Below are 18,647 nucleotides of genomic sequence, written 5' to 3'. Positions count from 1 at the left end.
TACCCAGCCCTAATAAGGACCCGACGGGGTGTGGTGCGGGCGGCGGGCTTACCTTTCCTGTGGACCACCAGAGACTCCACCATGCCGTGGAGCTTCCTGAACTGTTGGTCGGCGGCCTCCACCTCCTGCAGCTTCTCCTCGAACCACTGCAAGAGGTTCAGAGGTTTGGATATGTCACGCACAGGACACGCAGTGAAATGTTTGCGTGATGCACTCTGTATTTTCTTTCAATTAAAATACAATAGAATAAATTTAAAAAAAATACAATAGAAGTTTAAAAGAAATGGAGAATATTCTAAATATATATCAAATTAAAACCGGATAATCAGGGAGATGTCAAAAATTGTATTGTCCAAAATGGCCGGGGTGAACGTGTCAAAGTGCATTGTCCAGTGGTCCGGTATCACTTAGTGACTGAGTTCAGGGCTCTGATTGACTGGGGGAAAAAACGTTTCAGACGCAACCCAGGCGATAAGTGATGGTGTGATCCAGATGCCCCGGACACCAGCCTTCCAAGTTGCACTTGTGACATCATTTCCGGTCTCGGAGCACTTACAGCGTTCCCGTTCGTCATTGTGATGGCGTCATGAAATTGGTTAGTCGTTGTTTATTGTTAGCTAAATTAGCGTCTTTAGCTAACCAACTCGAAAACAAACAACTTTAAGTTGTATTGCACTCACACCAAGACTGTCTAATGCATAAAATCGGCATTAAGATGACCAACGTGTTACAAATACAAACTAGGTACGCTCTCAGAATTCCGAGGAGGCTTGACCAAAAGGGGGCGTGGCCAAAAGGGGGCGTGCCTCCGTGGAGATTTCCCCACTTGCAACTCGGAAGGCTGGTGTCAGAGGCATCTGGAACACACCATTAGCACCATATTGCAGCAGCCCCATCACCCCCCCCCCCCTGGATGAGGAAGACGATGAGGAGGACCACCCACCACGTCTGACTCGTTCATCTTGATGGTCATCTTGCTGACGGCGTCCGTCGCCTTGTTGAGCATCTTGAGGAAACCGGCGCCGCTCAGAGCCTGGGTGCCCACCGCCCGGGGTAACTACAAACACACACACACACACACATCAATAATCCCATCTAACCTCACCTACGTCATACAGTGTCTGAACCTATGCCTCTCGGTGCCTATTTCTAAACACCCACTCACTTAAGTCGTTCTTAAATCGAACCGTCTCTAGACCTCTCCCAAATCCAACTATATCTAAACCTCTCTCAGATCTAGCTACGTCTAAACCTCTCTCCAATCAAACTATATCTAAACCTCTCTCTCTCTCTCTCTAACCCACCTCCTCCTTCTCCAGGAACTCTCTGACGTCGGGGTCTTGCAGAAGGGACGGGTGGCACACCACTCTCTGCAGGTACCTGGGGGGGTGCAACCAAACAGATGTTCATTCCTATGATTCCTACAACACTGCTCTACATATCGGGTGATTACATAAACGCTTTTTAGACATTTTTTAGACATTTCCGAAGATCAAACATTGACAGTCACTATTTAAATAGTGGTTTACTACGAGCAGTCATCGAACAGATTCACTACAATTAGACTAATGGTCAGCGAATGTATGCGGATAATACAAATGGAGCAAGAAAAGGGGAATTCCTGACGCAATGAAACCCAGTAGTGACCACTCTAGCCCAAATGAAAGTTGAAACCAGAGTTCCTCTTAAAACATCCATTCATTATAGTCTTGGAAAGGGAGCCGGCTACTGCTTTACTTTATTGTTGACACAACCTTCAACCAGCCAGTCCAACCTCACAGACAACCACGGCGTGGCTTTATCGATGACCTTGTCCATTTGCACAACTGTGTACCCTGTCGTTGTCATGGTTCGAAAAACAAAAAAGCAGAACTAAGATACCAGATAAGCCATGCCATGCATGAAGCCAACACGATATCCCTGCCATGTCTCACATGATGGCACGCTGTTACTCAGTCCCTCCCCCCCCCCCCCCAACCCCAACAAATGACCCGTCTCTGCACTCGCCGTCTCACCCCGCTCTGTAATTACTGGATGTGTGTCAGGTGACTAGACGGGAGTTTTCTTCTAATTACCTCGATCCTAATGATGGACTATGACAGACATTCTAATCCGACGCCGTGGTGTTCGTTACTACTTGCGTACCTCTCCAGGGCCGCCCTCCTCCTCTCCACAAACTCCCCAGAGGACGAGTCCTCCTTCCCCACCTTCACCTTGGTCATGCCTGGGGAGGGGAGAGAGAGAACGCAAAACACTCGGGGGGTGAACCACCGCACTTATTCACTCCCAAAATGTTCCCAAACAAGGGATCGACCGATATGTATTTTTTAAGGCCGATACAGATTTTTTTTCAGCCTTAGCCGATGACCGATATGCCGATACCGATTTTCTTGAGCCGATATTTGGAGCCGATACTGCTTTTGCTCCCTCAATTTAGATCATAAAAATAACACAATGATGGTCACAAATGTTACGAGTCTCAATTTAATAAAGGAACGTTTATTGAACGGTCTGTAAATCACAGCAGGAAAAATATCCCCAAAAATAAAAAGGCGAAAAAAAATTCGCAAATGCCTATAAAGCAAATATCGACCGATATATCAGTCGATCACTAAACAAAACCCGGGGAAGAAGGGAGCAGAAGGGAGCCGGCGCTTGCCCAATAGAGCTGCTCGATTATGTGAAAAATCATAATCCCGATAATTTTGGTCAATATTGAAATTTTGATTATTCAAGCGATTATTTTTGAGTTTGAAAACATGACGTATTTATTCACCACGTCTCTCCCCAAAAAAACCGCTGTAACTGACAACTTTGAAATTTCGCCTTAAAAAAAATACACAAAATGGTCAAAAGAAAATGTTCCAATCTAAAATAATAAACAGATTTGAACCAGCTGTTCTGCCCCTTCTTTAAAACATAAAAAAAAAAAAAAACTAGATTAGGTTAATTTTGTGATCGAAATTCGATTCATCGCCCAGCCCTAGTTACCCATAATGCTCTTCTCCGGCGGTGGCGGTACGATGAAGCCGTTGGGCGCGTGTTTCTCCGTCAGCTTCTCGTAGAGGCCCAGGAAGTCGCTGAAGCGCCGTCGCACCGTGAACGTCTTGGTGCGGAACATGGCGAGCGTCGTCTGGAGAGGAAACAGGAAGAGCGGGGGCACCAGCAGGGAAGTCAGGCAGAGCGGGCAGGGGTCCGTACGTTGGGAAAAGGAAAAGTGAAAACTGGAATCCGGAATGCCTGCGTGAAGGCCAATAAAGCTAAATCCTGAACGAATTATGGGTTTGATGATCTTGAAAGGGCCATTTAAAAAACTGACGTCACGATATAAGATAGGAGGTGTAGGACTGAAGATTGATGAAAGCAATTCAAAATTGGCTAGAATTTCAGACTAAAATATTTAAGTAGAGTAAACCAAGTTACAGAATGATATTTCTGATGTTTTTTTGTAATCGTTAATACATCATGAAGACAATGCACAAAACTGAAGTGTGAAGAAAGGATAGATTTCTATGGAACATGCCCTTTTGTGGAGCATGAAGAATATACAATGTGGTGTTATCGGAGACATTGGTTCCGCCTTCTCAAATGGAGAACTGAAAGCTTCATGGTTGATAAGGTTTCAGAAAGAGGCAGAGTTTACCTGCGTGGAGACTTTGTAGGCCATGTACGCATTCATGCCATCACCTGGAATGAGAGGAGAGATTAGTTGGAAGAAACAACCAACAATGCTAAAAGTCTTAATATCGAACCCACAGAAACGTATATACTGTTAGGGTTAGGATTTCCAGCTAATGCATTTGCAACAACTAAGAGGCTTAAGAGTAGGTGGGGGTGCTCTCCCAGCCCACAGCAGATCGAGTTCTCAGTCATCGCCTCATTCACACCCCCTCACCTATTTTCTCTGGGTTTGTCACAGAGATGTTGACATCAAAGTTATCTTCCTGTTCCTCCTCTTCCAGCTACAGGAATGAAAACAAAACAATCAAAAAGTGTATTTTTCCCACAATGGTAGATATGTCTTTTTAGCTTCAGCCACTCATTGTTCAGAATACATTTTGACGGGCATGTATGTATTTGGATGTGTACATGTACATGGGTGTCCGTAGAGGTATTGCCGTGGATATAGGCCCAGTCTGGATGTGGATGTATATTCAGATGTGCATATTGATTATGGTTACGCAAATAGTTGTTTATATGGCTGTGTAGATGGATTGGATGTCTATCCGTAAACGGATGTGTTTGCATATATGGATGTGTACCTCAACCAGCCATCAGAATGTTCCCATGAATATGTATGATTATCGCCGGGTATGTTTATATGCATGTAGAGATGTGCATGTGTACAGAGAGGCATGGATGTGTATATGGATGGAGAGGTGGAAGTGGATGCAGAGATGTGTACGTGTATATAGATGCAGACATGGCTGTTTACCTCCTCCAGGCTGGCAGAGTGCGTCTTGGACAGGTCGGTGGCAGCAGAAGACAGGGTGGTTGCAGATGTGGATGGCTTGGCTGCTGTAGTGTTCTTCTTCCTGTCGGCCCTGGGGCTGTCCAGAGACAGCTCTACTGTGGCTTCTGCCCACCGCCACCACCACCACAAGCACAGGGGTTAGTTTATCCCACAGACTGATGGTAGAGCTAGCGTTGAATCAATGGGTTTGATGATGTTGAGAGGGCCATTTAAAACTGACATGCGTCACAATATAAAAGGTAGGAGGTGTAGCAGTGATGGACTGAGAATTTCAGTCTAAAACATTTAAGTAGAGTAAACCAAAGGTCCAGAATGAAGTTTACAGAGATCGGTAACCGTGTTAAAGAGGAGATTAAGCCATCACATAAAATTTGGATATCGCTGTCACACAAGTCCTGCAATAGATATCGGAAGGCGTATAAAAAGGAACTTTACAAACGGCTATTATTGCCATAAGCCCCATTCTCCTGCCCTATCCCTGCACAGGGGGTCCCAGTATGTAAAGAACCTTACCTTTACACTCACCCCTTATAGAAGTTAATATTAACTGAACATGAGGCCCTTTTATTAGGCACTGAGCTACACTGTGGTTTTTAATGGGTGTTTGCCAACGGTCTAAATATTGCATTACTTTTAGATGGCGTTTTAATAGCTTTCAGATTTGATCAACTGTCGAGGGGAAAGAAACAGGAGCCACCGACCCACCTGCGAATATATCTCCCTCTTCGGCCGCCCCGTGGACCCCGTTGGTCCTGGAGCTGCTGGCGGCGGCGGCAGTGGGCGCTATGGTAACCGCTTCCTCAGAAAAAATGTCGGCCGGTTCCTTCTCGTAGTTGTTATTCAAAGGCCCGCCCACGTCACCAAAACCAGCACCACCACCACCGAGACCGCTGGTCTTGGTCCCGACCGTGGTCTCCCTCTGTTCCCGGCTCGCCATGTTCCCGGCTTTCTTAGCGGCGGGGGCGCCCAGCGGCTCGCCGAAGATGTCCTCGTCCACCTCGCCGAAGAGGCTGGAGGGCTGCTGCTTGGCCGACTTGGCGTGCCGGGACTCCCCGAACAGGTCGTTGGGATCATCTTCAAACAGGTCCAGGGGAGGCTGCTGCGGCTGCTGCTGCTGGGGGGGGGGGGCGGGTTGCTTCACCGCGGCCGTGGGAGGCGGCCCGGCGTCGGCGAGGTTTGCCAGGGGGTCGAAGAAGAGGTCTTCGGACAGCGGTTGTTTTTCGCCGTTGGCAGAGGCCTGGCCGATGTCGACCTCGAGCAGAGCTCCGGGCTGCTCGTGCGCGGCGCTTCCTGTGGCGACATCGCCGGGGGGGAGGGCAGTGCTCACGTCCTGTGGGTCGGACGAAGCTGCCGCTGAGTCAGCAGGAACCTCCAGCAGCGTTTCCTCCTGTGACGAGTCGCTATCACTTCCCGATAGGTCGACAAAATCCTCGCAGGCTTCTTCTGAGGGCGTCTCGGCCTCGACCTCCACCAAGGGGCTCTCTGCAGCGGCGGCGCTGGTCGCCTGGACGCTCGGGACGTCCGACGAGAGGTCGACGAGGTCATCAAACTCATCCAGGGGTTCCTCCACGAGTTCGGCCACCGGTTCGGCCACGGTCTCGACCACGGCTTCGACCAGGGGTTTGACCACGGCTGCGGCGGCCGGCTTGGTTTCCGTCTCAAGGATGGGGCTACTCATGAGGTCAAGGGGCGGCTCAAACAGTACCTCGCTGGGTGCATTGGTTATCGTTGTTGGCAGTGCAGGGTCCATGTCTGACATTGTAGGACCGCTCTGTGGGAAAGGTGTTTAAAGAGATGACGGTTGAAATGGGTACTTCTGGGCACTTGAATGCAAAACACGATAGTCACTGCCCTTTAAAAACATCAGGGTCTATTGATTAATTATTAATTCTTTATTGATTCACTGTGATAATGAATCAGAATTCTTAATTATTGACATTATGCACGCACACACACACTACAAAATAAATTACAACTTAATATCTTATTCATAATTACATATTCATATCTTGCATGCAATTCATACAAGATATGACCTAGTAACGCAATGAGTGAGTGCAATTATGTTTCATTGCTGGAGATGTTTGGTTGGTGCAAATCAAATGTAACATGTCACAGATCAGAGAGCTCTTGAAGAAGAAAGCATCCGGGTTCTGGACATGTGACCACAGCTGAGCCTCACATGACATTTGAGCTCAAGGAGCATTTTATACGCTTAAAAACTACGCAAAAACGACAGATTTCACAATCGTGGAATTCCAAATACAGAGAGAAAACCGTGCAACGTTACAGTAGCCTACTGGATTGAATGTGCAAGGATAGTTTAACCAATTGATTGTCTGATCGTGTACTTTGATGAGCTGAAGATAAATAAATCTGCCGTTCAATGATAACGTCACAGATTCCCTGAAGACAACATCAATCCCATTAATTCAAAATTTAAATAAAAATGACACCAGCCTACCGTGATGAATGTTAGCAACAAATCACAGCGAAAAACGGTCTTATTTCACAACAGTCGCTTGCCAACTATAACCAAAAAGTTTACTATAAAACAGACCATACAGACACAACGAGTTTTTAAAAAGGAAAAGCAATCCAAAAAAAATGCAGTTCTGTATCGGTGCAAACGTTAAGCGTCCTTGTAAATCCTGCACAAACCAAACTCGTTCAGGGGTTATCGGTGAACCGTCCGCTACAGTCAGCACGTCCGTGTGACCGCTTGAAATAACAACATTAACTCTCAATCTCCTGAGGCGACCCACATACTGCACTGTCAGCCCCTTTCAAACCCTCAACTTTACGGGCAAGTCTCTGGTTAGCAGCGTTAGCTTAGCCTGTCAAACGTTAGCAAACAAGTAGGCGAGGCGCGTCGCCTCTACCATCGCGCTACGAGACATACCGCCGATAGGAAAAGGTCGTCTCCGTCTCCGTCCTCGTCGCTCACACGGTCTCCCACACCCTCACATTCCGCCAGGTCTTGGTCCTCCGAGTCGGGGAAAGGAGGAGGACTGGTGCGCTCTGAACTGGTCGCCATCTTCACTGTTATCTGACGGACTTCTGGGGAGGTGCCGTCACACTGATCCCGCTCCCTTTTCTTTTTTTTTTCTGTGTGTGCTGACTGTGGAGATCAAGATAATGCTGTGTCTGCTACCTCATGGGTTTACCAGCTAACTTAACTCCACGCCTAGGGCAGAAGTCATGCGGTACTCGGGGGAGGACAGCAGGCAGGTAGTAGTAGAGAGGAAGACGGCAGCCGCGGGGTTCACGAGTTTCCGCTACTTCCTGGTATCCCAGTGGCTTCACTTCACCTAGCTGCGGTTGTTGACGTTCTGGATCTGGAGGCTAGACACACGCACACACACACTCGTAGCGCACACGTAGATGTCAGGGACACGCTACTCGGCCCGGCTGTGAAGTTAAACAAAAACCACAGACTCTATGAAGACCGCCCGATGTCTCGCCGCGGATGTTCAGAGGACTCGGAAGCCAGGCAAACTCTTCTCAGCAGCAGTGAGTCGGAGGAGCCAGAAGAAGTGGATTCAGATGGAGGTATACGCTTTATTGTGAGCATGATCATCAGCCAGCCGCAGGATGCACCACGCTTTGCGGTCGACTGTTGCTGGTTTCTGGCTGGTCTTACTTCGCTTGATACCCCGCGTTTGAATGAGTGGAGACATTTGATTTGATTTGACCCCAGAAATAAAAAGACTATTTGTTACTTTGCAGTTCTCTCAGTTGAACGCTACCATCAAACTCTTCTCCCACTAAAGAGAAACATCTTATGGGTTGTTTACAATCCTTTCAACCTCGCTAACATACTTTCCAATCCAATGCGGTTTTGAATTTTGTTTAACATCCTGTTTTTATATTTTTTATGCTAAAGTATGACCAACCTGTGTGAGTTAACAACAATTATTCAAACTGACCAGTGCCTGGATGTTGTTACGAATAACGGATGGGATACGAGCAATATCGTACAGTAATGTCAACTGAGTCTGTGTATGCTGTCTCTCTCTATGCAGGTGAAGACATATTGTATAGTAGCCAACGCATCCCCTCTCAAGATGACCAGGGAAGTGCACCAAGAAGGTTAACCTATGAGGAAGCAGTTGAAGAAGCAGGTAGGTTGGAAACGTTTGTTCCTCTTTTCTCATACAATTGGCAGCAAGCTTAATTTGTTAACTGATGCTCCTTTGTTTGGGCTTTGCATACATTTTTATTGGGAAGGATATTTACTTAAATAATGCTTGCATAGTTCATTTGAATAATAATCGTATTTCTATCTCATCTTTGAAATAATTGTTCGTTTGGGTGTTGGGCTCCTTGCTCAAGGATTCAGGTAAATATCAGATGGCAGACATTGGAGTTTGAGCCCAGAATGTAGACGAGTACACTAGTAGTCTATCCTGCCAAATATGGCAGAGCAACTTGTATGGAGGCTCAAACCATATGAAAATGACAACACTGAGGAAATAACCTTTTATGTTCCCGGGATAAAAGTAACAAATTAGGAAAAAAATAGGAAACATTAAAACCTCCTTACAAATTGGTAGCTGTAATGGGTCAATTCTGTTTCTCTAACTGCCGTTTGTCGATTGTGCCTTTTCCCTGCCCCCCTTGGGGCAGTCAAGGGTCAAAGGATCCAACTGAGAAGTCCCCGCTACGTCTCCCCACGTTGCAGTCGTCAATGATCAAATGAAATAATGTTTACCTAAAGGACAGAGTGTTCTGTGTTCTCATCAAGTACAAGAATGGATAAGGGGATCCCTTCTCCCTCGGGCCCGGTTTACCTCAGGCTAAAAGGTTAACGTTGGATAACGCTAGGAATAGGTGGGGTGCCTAGACAGCGCAAGGAATAGGAGACAAGGCTTAGTTGATGGAGGGGAAACAACGTATGGATTATTCCATCATACATCATTTGGGGAGCAGAGCTGTTCTCTGCATTTCCGTGAGAATGTTTACTGTATGAGAAGTCCTTGGTTTTGCCAATGCATTGGACTTCTCCTTGCGGAGCTCTCAAAGAGGCCTCGGATTATTGTGCGGTCTCGGATTATTCTATGTTTGTTGTATGTTTGTTGTATGACACATTAGCCTAATTATTCTAAGTCCGGATGACTCTTTATTCTTAAACAGTTTATACAGAAACGATTGAAGTGGTCCAAATTCCGACCACAGTAATGAGATGGTAATGTTTAACCAGTCCTCTCACTTCCTACTTGAATGCATTCGTCACATGAGGGGAAAACAAATAACAATGGAGTATATAACTGCAGAACCTGTTTTCTGAGAGCCCTTTTTTTCCATTGCTTACAAGGATACAGGATCAGGACATTCAAATGGCTTGGGGCTTTGTCTCCCAGGAGAAAGTTAGTGGCATGAGGGCTAACCACAACTGCTCTTTAATGACCTCAGACGGTACATGTATTCACCATCGGCGTTGGATAGTGTCTGCTAAATTATTAAATAGAAGTCAAAGTCGGAAAAATACGACTTTGACTGCAGATGCAGTTGTCAGAGGGCATTTCTTCCCCTCTCCTTATGTACCGGATACAAGTAATATTTTCCTGCTATTGCTTCTTTCTCGACTAATTCTCAGCCAACCCATAGTTACTGTTATTGGCGACCCCTGTGTGTGCGTCCTACGATGAAGTCTCTGTGTTTAACCTTTTATTTAACCAGGAGAAGTCTCATTGAGATTAGAAATCTCATTTACAAGAGAGTCCTGGCCAAGACCAAGGCCGCAGCACAGTTCCACGGTTACAGATAATAATTCGAAAACAGAGAACACACAAATAAGTCACACTCAGAGCATCATCATCACAGAAAAACGTGCAGCTGTAAACAGCCTACTGCCTCTTTGTCCCCCTCAGGTTTCGGGGTGTTCCACGGGCTGCTGCTGCTGGTGTGTGGCTGGGCCAACGCCAGCGATGCGGTGGAGATCCTGTGTGTGTCCTTCCTGTTGCCCACGGCACGCTGCGACCTGCAGCTCAGCTCCTCCGACATGGGGCTGTTGACTGCCAGCATCTTCCTGGGTGAACACCCTATGCATATACATATTTAACAACTGTTAGCCGAAGTGAATAGTGCTATAATAGCTATTCCCCACTATTCACGGAGCCTGAGGTGAATAATTGTTTCAGTACGTGAACACTCCAAATGAAACAAGTTAACATTTTTGGCAGATATTTATTTGTTTTTATCAGCGGTTTATTTGTTTTGATTAGCATCACGAGACGACCGAAAACAATATCCCGAGATGGCGAACCAATCAAATGTACGCCATCTTAGGATGTTCACGTGTACCATATACTAAATACATGCATACATATACAACTCATATTCTACACAGCAGCCGCCATTGTGGTGTCAAGTCATCGTGACTCAGCATATACTCAAAGTGACCACCGCATGGGTTGCTGGGTTGGCCTGACGTTGTCAACGTTAAGCAATGGTCCCCCAGTTACTGATTAAGGATCCATATATTGATGGCGATCTTAGTGCTATCAAGACGTTAAATAACCTGTTGGCTGAAGATGCAGAGGTCAAGTTGCATCGGAAGTCAAAGTAAAGAAGTGTACACTTCTTAGGAAAGCTGGCATTCAAACATGTGTGTATTGTAGGGAGAAGCCACCTCAGTAATGGAGACTTCCGGTACTTCCCCTGATTCGTGTATAGACCCTTTATCTCCCATAGAGCCTTTATCTCTGTAGACCAGTGTTTCCTAACCAAAGGGCGGGGACCCCAGTTGGGTTGGCCTGATATGAGTATTTGGTCACAGGGGATGAACTAATAGATTTATTGTATTTTGTATGTAATTGAAATCTTTGTAAGGCCTCACACAGACTCCATGTACAGATTATATCGCCCAATGATTCATACCAAAAGCGAGCTACAACAAACATGGTGTGATGTTGATGAGGTTGAAAGAATGGGGAAGCAACACACACACACACGCACACACTTATTATTACGAACATATATGTTTGTAAGAATTAAACAATAAGTAATATTGTAATTGATGTGTTGGTTGATAGGGATGATGGTGGGAGGCTACCTGTGGGGGTACCTGGCTGACCTGAGGGGGCGCAAGAGAGTCTTAATCGTGTCTCTGAGCGTTAACGGTGTGTTTGGTGCCCTGGCGAGCTTGGCCCCGTGGTTCTGGCTTTTCCTGCTAATGCGGTTCATCAGTGGTGTGGGGTGAGCACTCATAAAAAACAACTCTTTTTTTTATCAAAAGTGTGAATCTAAATTTGTTTTCAGAGCAGAAGGCCGGCAGGTTTCTAGCAGTGCTAGCCAGCTTGTGTGTTCTGCCCTTATCAGTTTCTCTGTAGAACCATTAAGAACCATAATGATAAGGACATCGTGTAAACTGGATTCATAAGCAGCTAATTGCCGTAATGTTATACTGTTATTGGAATGTTTCGTGTCTCAATCCAAAAGTGAAACGTTATTCCCAGAGTCATCTATGTGTTCCGTCTACATATGTTCACATATGGGTTTGATTAAGGTGCCTAGGAACTAGGAATTTGTATAAGGACAACTCCTAGTGTACTCCTACTTTACGTGTGGTTCCTCTTGGGGTTATGTCCAGGGTGGGAGGCTCCATCCCGGTCATCTTCTCCTACTTCTCGGAGTTCCTGCCCCGTCTCAGACGAGGAGCCATGATCAGCTCGCTGGCCACCTTCTGGATGGCCGGAAACATCCTGGCTGCAGGTGGGTCCAACATGCTATCACTCCTACGCTCTTCCCCATGATGACGGCAAAGCTCTCCTAGTGGGCGACCCTGGTGTCAACGTCCGGTCACACATTTTGTAACGCCGCCCCTTGCAGTTTTTGGTTCTCTGTGCCGTCTGCCCTAAGAAGTTCTTCTACAACATAAGGTGCGTTTCCATCCCCCTGATTTTATGCGAACTTTGAAGTATCGAATCAGTAAACGATGATGGAAACACCAAAATTCGCATAAAAATCCTCTAATTCGCAAAAAAGTTTATCCGCTCGCTTGAGGTGGTTTTTGAGAAATGCGAAAGAGAGTAAATTCGCAAAATGGGAGATGGAAACACACTTTTCGAAAAGGCTGTGACGTAGCGAACTTTGAACACACAGGACTGACAGTCTTTCCGATTTCCGCATAACGACCGGCCATAGCAACCCTGCCGACATCAACGTGTAACGTCATCACCCTATTCCGCTGCAACCACTTGATGGAAACGCACCTAATTCGAATGACTTTTTTGCGAACTTTCTAAAGATTCGCATCACCTTTTAGATGGAAACGGAGCTATAGTAGCACGGCTGGACCTGAGATTAGATGAGTACTTATTGTGTGTCTGTGTCCCTCTCTGTGCCTGTGTCTGTGTGTATGTCCGTCTTCTTCTCCCCAGGCCTGGCGTGGTGGGTGATCCCTGCATCCTGGGCTCATGTCCAACTGGGGCCGCTGACCATGCAGAGCTGGAGGGTCTTCGTGGTGCTATGCTCGGCCCCTAGCCTCAGTTCAGCGCTGCTCTTCAGCCTCATGATGCCCGAGAGCCCCAAGTTCCTCATGGAGGTACGTCCTGTCTGCCGCCATGTTGGAGCCTGTTAGAGGTGGATCTCATGTATAATGTTTGTTATGTAATGTTGTTTATCTAATGGTTGTAATCTAATGGTTGTAGTATCTATTACTTGAGATTTAATGTTTGTGATCAAAATGCTTCAGATCTTATGTTTTCTACATACAATTTTTTAATCGAATGTATCAGATATAAGGCTGTCAATGTCGTGTTTCTAATGTAATGTTTGTTTTCTTATATTTGTAACCTCATGTGTTTCATATGATGTTTGTTATGTTATGTTATGTTTGGAATGTAGTTTGGAATGTGTGTATTCTAATGTTGGTTATGTTTGTAATGTGTGTAATGTTATGTTATGTTATGTTATGTTTGTAAGGCTGGACGGAAGAAGGAGGCGCTCCATGTGTTCCGCGTGATGTTTTCCGTGAACCACTGGAGATCCAGCAAGACCTTTCCGGTACGAACTGAATTCACCCACTTTGGCTGTGTCAACCTAGATAGGTTCTCCCATTTCTCCCTGTGACTCTGTTTGCTTTCAACTCAATTCGATTTTATTTGTATAGCCCTCAATCACCATGACAGTCTCAAAGGGCTTAACAGGCCAAATATTTATGACTCCCCCCTTTACCCAAGCCCAAGCTTTCAGTGCTCATTCCTTCAAGTTACGTAATGATATGTACACAATAAGGGAGTACTTGTTACTGTTTCGTCGTGCTGTTTACTTGCTGCTCCTTAGCCTGAACGCAGTCAGGACTAATGGCGACGGCAACAGACAAAAGTGTATCATCAGCACTGAGGCTGCGATCAAGTAGAAAATGGACAAAGTGTGCGTGTGCGTGCCTGGACCTGCCTCGGCCTGGAGTTTGCAACGCTCCGAGACATGCGGCCACAGTGAGCCAGCGAGGAGGAGGGCTCGGAGTGAGCTGTCTGTCCTCTGACCTGTTTTCCAGATGTTTGGCCTGGTCACGAGTTCCCCGCGCTCGCAGACGCGCGTGAGCAGCCAGGCGTCCTGGTGTGGCCGCCTGCTGGAAATGGTAACGGCCCAACAGATGAACAGACGCTATAGGTCGACAGCAAACACAATGGGATTAGGAGGGGGATCTCTTTAGGGGAACGTGTTTGGTGTGTCACTCAAGAAAGTGTCAGTCCCTTATTAAGTTATTCATGTTTTTTATATTGGATTGTATTTATGTTTGTTGTAGTAAACAACGAGCAAGCAGCAGTCATCAATAATGGCATGAATGCTTAAAATTCCTACCCAGAATTGTACGAATGAGACGATAAGATTAAAACATCTTGGAAAAATCACTCACTTTTATAGTTGGAAATAAGTGCTCCACCAATTCTCTTTTACTCACATGTCCAATTCCTGGCTCCTGCAGGGCCTGGCTCCCATCAGACAGATTTTCTCTGGCCCCCTGAGATCCAGGAGTTTTGTCCTCCTGGTGGTCTTCTACACCATCTCCTTCGGGTAAGGGTCCGATTGCTTGGTTTGATGTTCTTTATTTAGTGTATGTCATTGATTGGAGAATAGGATCTGTTAAATGCGTGTGTGTGTGTGTTTATTTTTAGCGTTCATGTCACTGTGCCTTTTAGGTGCTAAGTTGGTACTTTATTGATGTGTGTGTGTGTGTGTGTGTGTGTGTGTGTGTGTGTGTGTGTGTGTGTGTGTGTGTGTGTGTGTGTGTGTGTGTGTGTGTGTGTGTGTGTGTGTGTGTGTGTGTGTGTGCCTGTGTAGGTACTACGGGCTGTGGATGTGGTTCCCGGAGCTGTTTAAGAGGACTGAAGATGGAGGCTCCCCGTGTGCCAACGTGTCCCGCGCGCCCCAGCTCCTGAACCAATCCTCCTGCTACCCGCCCAACACAGCAGGTCGGCACCAGGACGGAGAACACACACACACACACACACACACACACACACACACACACACACACACACACACACACACACTATAACTACTAGTTATTGCGTGAAAGTGCTTGTTTAAAGTGCTTTCTAGCATTGTTGAATTGTATACTCACATGCTGTTTATGAAGGCAGCACAACAACTGTATTGAGATGCATACATACTAGATCCACCAGATTAAGATGAGACGCAATGTTTATTTTATTAAGCCCAGACGAGAAATTCAGCCTTTTCTTTAATCATCAACATTGACTTTACTAGCCCTACAACCCCTCCCCCTCTCTATAGCTTGGTAGCCAAGGCTGTACACGCAGGTAATTGATCTGTGTTTTTTTTGTTCTTCCAATGGCAGTTTATATGGAGGGCTTCATCGTTGCCGCCTCAAACCTACCCGGCAACATCTTCACCATCTTCGTGATGGACCGTGTCGGAGGAAAGACGCTGCTCTGTAAGTCTGGCGATATCATACATAGAATGAATAAAGTAATATAAAAGTTAGAAAGTACATTTTACTTATTATATAGTTACCTAGTTTTCTGCTTTTATGTGAGCAGTGTTTGTAATAACGCAGTTTAAAAGAATGACGTTAGGTAACTCCGTTATTTTTTCAGTAACGGTGTACTCTAACTAATTACTGTTTCCATCGTTACAACGCCGTTACCGTTACTGTACGTTAAATGCGGTGCCTTACTAATAATTGATTGAATAAACTGCGTAATCCGAACGCACCCCTGGCTCCAAACACAAACTGCTAGGGAGGAGACCGGGTGGGTTAACAACGAGATAAGCGATTATGATTGGCTAAGGCTGAGTCATGTTTCATGGTTGCCAATCGGAGCCAGTGTTTTAACACACAAGCCAGGACAGGACACGCGTGGCACACACACGCACACGCACACACCAAACAGATTAGATGAAGCAGCAGAAATGCCGAGTCCGGAGCAATCCGATGAAAAGTTGGCATTTTTTGTAGTATTCGGCAGATGTTCCACAGCCTTTGCAACCAAGCAAATTAAAATTCAGTTGGAAGTATATCAGGGCCTTGAATGGGCAGTTCAACCGTTCAACACATTAAGGTGAAAACTGCTCAGAAAAATCCAAATTCTTTGACATATAGCAACTCTTTTTTACAGCAACGCAAAAAGTTACTTTCCCTGGTAACTAGTTACTTTTATTATAGAGTAATTCAGTTACTAACTCAGTTACTTTTTGGAACAAAAAGTTTTTTAAAGCAACGTTCCCAACACTAGTGAGTGAAACAATATTTGAACATGACAGAAGAATCATCCCTATAATTACTTCATAAGAAATAAAGAGTAACTAGGCTAGAGCTATCTTGTGTGTAACATGACGTGGCTTCTGTTCCTGTTGCTGTCCCAGCCTGCAGTCTGATGGTGTCCAGTGTGAGCGTGTTCTTCATCTACATGGTCCAGACCAAGGCCGGCAGCCTGGTTCTGTCCTGCATCTTCAGCGGGGTGTCTGTGATCGGCTGGAACGCCCTGGACGTGGTGGGCACGGAGCTCTACCCCACCCAGCTACGGTAAGGCCGCCGGGCTAACCTCTGACTGCCTGCTTACTGTTTAACGTTAGCACGCCCAGCATTAGCAGCTCGTGCGAATACTAATTGTGCTAACGATATGAAAGCTATTTGACGTTTCCTGTGTGTCTTCATCGCTGAGATTTGATAATATGTACTGTGAGCATATTTTATTTAGAAGTGACATATTGCATTTATTAGCAAATGTTATGAAAAAAATTATAGTTTAGAAAAAGCAAATTTTAAATTATTTGTATTTTACCCCCGAACTAAAAACGTTTACAAATTTTGGAGATGTTCAGACATTTTTTCACATTAATATTTACCACTAATATGATCGCATATATGTACCTTTTACGAACTACTACTAATAATTAACCCTCCAATAGCAGCACACAGTATCTAGTAAAAGCGTCGCCCACACTAAATCATTCTTTGTCTGTCCATATTTTTATTTATTATTTATATATATATATATATATATATATATATATATATATATATATATTGCTGTTATTGTTGATATTGTTGTTTTTTATATTTCCTCATATTTATATATATATAACTGTGCAAATGGAGGACTGCTCCAACAAAATGTCGTCGTCTTGTGCAATGTCAATAAAGGTTATTCTACTCCATGGGCTCTTCACAGGTCCTCTGCGCTGGGCTTCTTCACGGGGGTGGGGCGCGTGGCGGCCATCACGGGGAACGTGGTGTTCGGCAGCCTGGTGGACAGTAACTGTGCCGTGCCCATCCTCCTGGTGTCGGCCCTGCTGTTGGCCGGGGGCCTGGTGGCCCTTCTGCTCCCCCAGACCAAGCAGACGGACCTCAGCTGAGACCCCCAGCTGAATCCCCCCGCTGAGCTGAGCCCCGGCTTCTCATCTGCCGGTCAACAGAGGATATTTATAGATTTTTGTGGATCAAAATGATCCCAGTCCCATGTCGTACATTGACGAAATATGCATTCCGGATTATAGGACTGATTCGATCATCCGGTCCGATCTGATTTCGAACATTTCGGTGTGGAGATCTATTTTTTGGAGGATTAAGACACATATCCTGATGGGAACATGTTTGAACTCTGCGGCCCTGATGTACGAGGTTGTGATGCAATCATTCTAGATGTCCACCGGAGACATCCACCAGTTGTTTCTGTAAACGAGACTCTGTTTCTCGGCACTGCCTCTGAAGCTTGCTAGCTCACTGTGATGTACTCCACACTCCTCAAGCCTTTGTTTGATGGGAAAGCAATGTGAAAAAAACGAATTGATATTACATGTTATAAGGGGTGTATTGTTGACCAGTGTTTGACTTTTGAGAAGTCAAAGAAAAGAGGGTATTAAGCTCTGCCTCGTTGTAAAAATGTGACTAAAGGCTCATTTTAGTAGCACATTGTACTAAGTGCTGTCCGATAATCATATATTCAATATATTAATTCATGTTAGGATGTTATTTTCCTCCTCATTCATTTTTAGACACTAATAAATATGTTCTTAATACATCGTGGTACGCAGCTTCTTCATATATTGATCTCTTATGAAAGATAAATTAGAAATCCGTTTTTTACAAATCTTATTGAATGTTAACATATAGCTTGGCACATACTATAGAGACCATTAATAACTACAAGAACTTTAAAAATAAGCTTATAATAATATGTGGAATAATTATTAAGTTTTGTCTCATGATCTGATCACGTGATGCCCTAACCACGTGAGGCGGGTCGGACAGGTGTTTTATGATTGGAGGGCGTGAACGACAATAAAATTATAGAGGACCCCAACTCGCTCCGTCTTAAATCGTGGTAACAAAACACAACATATAGATCTGATCATCGAATATAATTCATTAGAATATTAACGTGGAATTTGAATAACATCACCAACTTGCCAATGGCTATTAACAGCATAACGGTTGGTTAACTCTCGGTTTAGCGTGTCGATTCTAACTCCGTCTCATGCCTAAGAACAATGTTTTTATTCTTCAAAACAGCTGACCCTGGTCCTCTGCGTTCTCCTCGGGCTAGACCGCGGCGGAGCTCTGGGTAAGAAATCAAGTCCATTAGTGATGAACACTATCGGGTTCATCATATCAATTATGCAATATAGGACAAATGAAAAGTCTTCTCTCCACCACTAAGGAATCTGCAGTGTATCACACTGCAAGGACCCCGCACGG

At 45.3% G+C, this 18,647-nt stretch overlaps 2 protein-coding genes across 4 annotated transcripts in view; one reads left to right on the top strand and one right to left on the bottom strand.

Annotated features, from left to right (window-relative positions):
* Positions 1 to 7,965, bottom strand: part of snx1a (sorting nexin 1a) — a 12,625-nt gene extending 4,660 nt beyond the window's left edge. The window contains exons 1-10 of one of the 2 annotated variants that reach the window (XM_056599467.1): positions 7,377 to 7,965; positions 5,180 to 6,245; positions 4,436 to 4,578; positions 3,896 to 3,962; positions 3,644 to 3,687; positions 2,992 to 3,133; positions 2,146 to 2,224; positions 1,305 to 1,380; positions 944 to 1,057; positions 53 to 146 (exon numbers count right to left, since the gene is read on the bottom strand). In XM_056599467.1, the coding sequence (XP_056455442.1) occupies positions 53 to 146; positions 944 to 1,057; positions 1,305 to 1,380; positions 2,146 to 2,224; positions 2,992 to 3,133; positions 3,644 to 3,687; positions 3,896 to 3,962; positions 4,436 to 4,578; positions 5,180 to 6,245; positions 7,377 to 7,511 (1,960 nt within the window). In that variant the 5' untranslated portion in view covers positions 7,512 to 7,965. Of the gene's footprint in view, positions 1 to 52; positions 147 to 943; positions 1,058 to 1,304; positions 1,381 to 2,145; positions 2,225 to 2,991; positions 3,134 to 3,643; positions 3,688 to 3,895; positions 3,963 to 4,435; positions 4,579 to 5,179; positions 6,246 to 6,938; positions 7,345 to 7,376 lie in introns of those variants that run through there. The other variant, XM_056599468.1, reaches the window with a different exon arrangement.
* On the top strand, positions 6,463 to 18,647 carry sv2 (synaptic vesicle glycoprotein 2). 2 transcript variants are annotated; one of them, XR_008896577.1, is made up of 15 exons: positions 6,463 to 8,026; positions 8,500 to 8,598; positions 10,348 to 10,509; positions 11,512 to 11,674; positions 12,069 to 12,190; positions 12,859 to 13,022; positions 13,403 to 13,483; positions 13,977 to 14,060; positions 14,409 to 14,497; positions 14,765 to 14,895; positions 15,285 to 15,380; positions 16,313 to 16,472; positions 17,122 to 18,273; positions 18,462 to 18,513; positions 18,610 to 18,647. XR_008896577.1 is itself a non-coding variant. In XM_056599469.1 (13 exons), the coding sequence occupies exons 1-13, from the start codon at positions 7,930 to 7,932 to the stop codon at positions 17,303 to 17,305; spliced, it is 1,632 nt and encodes a 543-aa protein (XP_056455444.1). In that variant the 5' UTR covers positions 6,463 to 7,929; the 3' UTR covers positions 17,306 to 18,362. The 2 variants fall into 2 exon arrangements, 1 of the variants encoding a protein (XP_056455444.1); XM_056599469.1 differs by lacking the exons at positions 18,462 to 18,513; positions 18,610 to 18,647 and having other exon boundaries at positions 17,122 to 18,362.

The sequence above is a fragment of the Gadus chalcogrammus genome, chromosome 9, assembly GCF_026213295.1.
Source record: "Gadus chalcogrammus isolate NIFS_2021 chromosome 9, NIFS_Gcha_1.0, whole genome shotgun sequence".
Taxonomy (NCBI): domain Eukaryota; kingdom Metazoa; phylum Chordata; class Actinopteri; order Gadiformes; family Gadidae; genus Gadus; species Gadus chalcogrammus.
The sequence above is the reverse complement of the archived record's forward strand: the minus strand, read 5'-3'. Positions and strand labels throughout refer to the sequence as shown.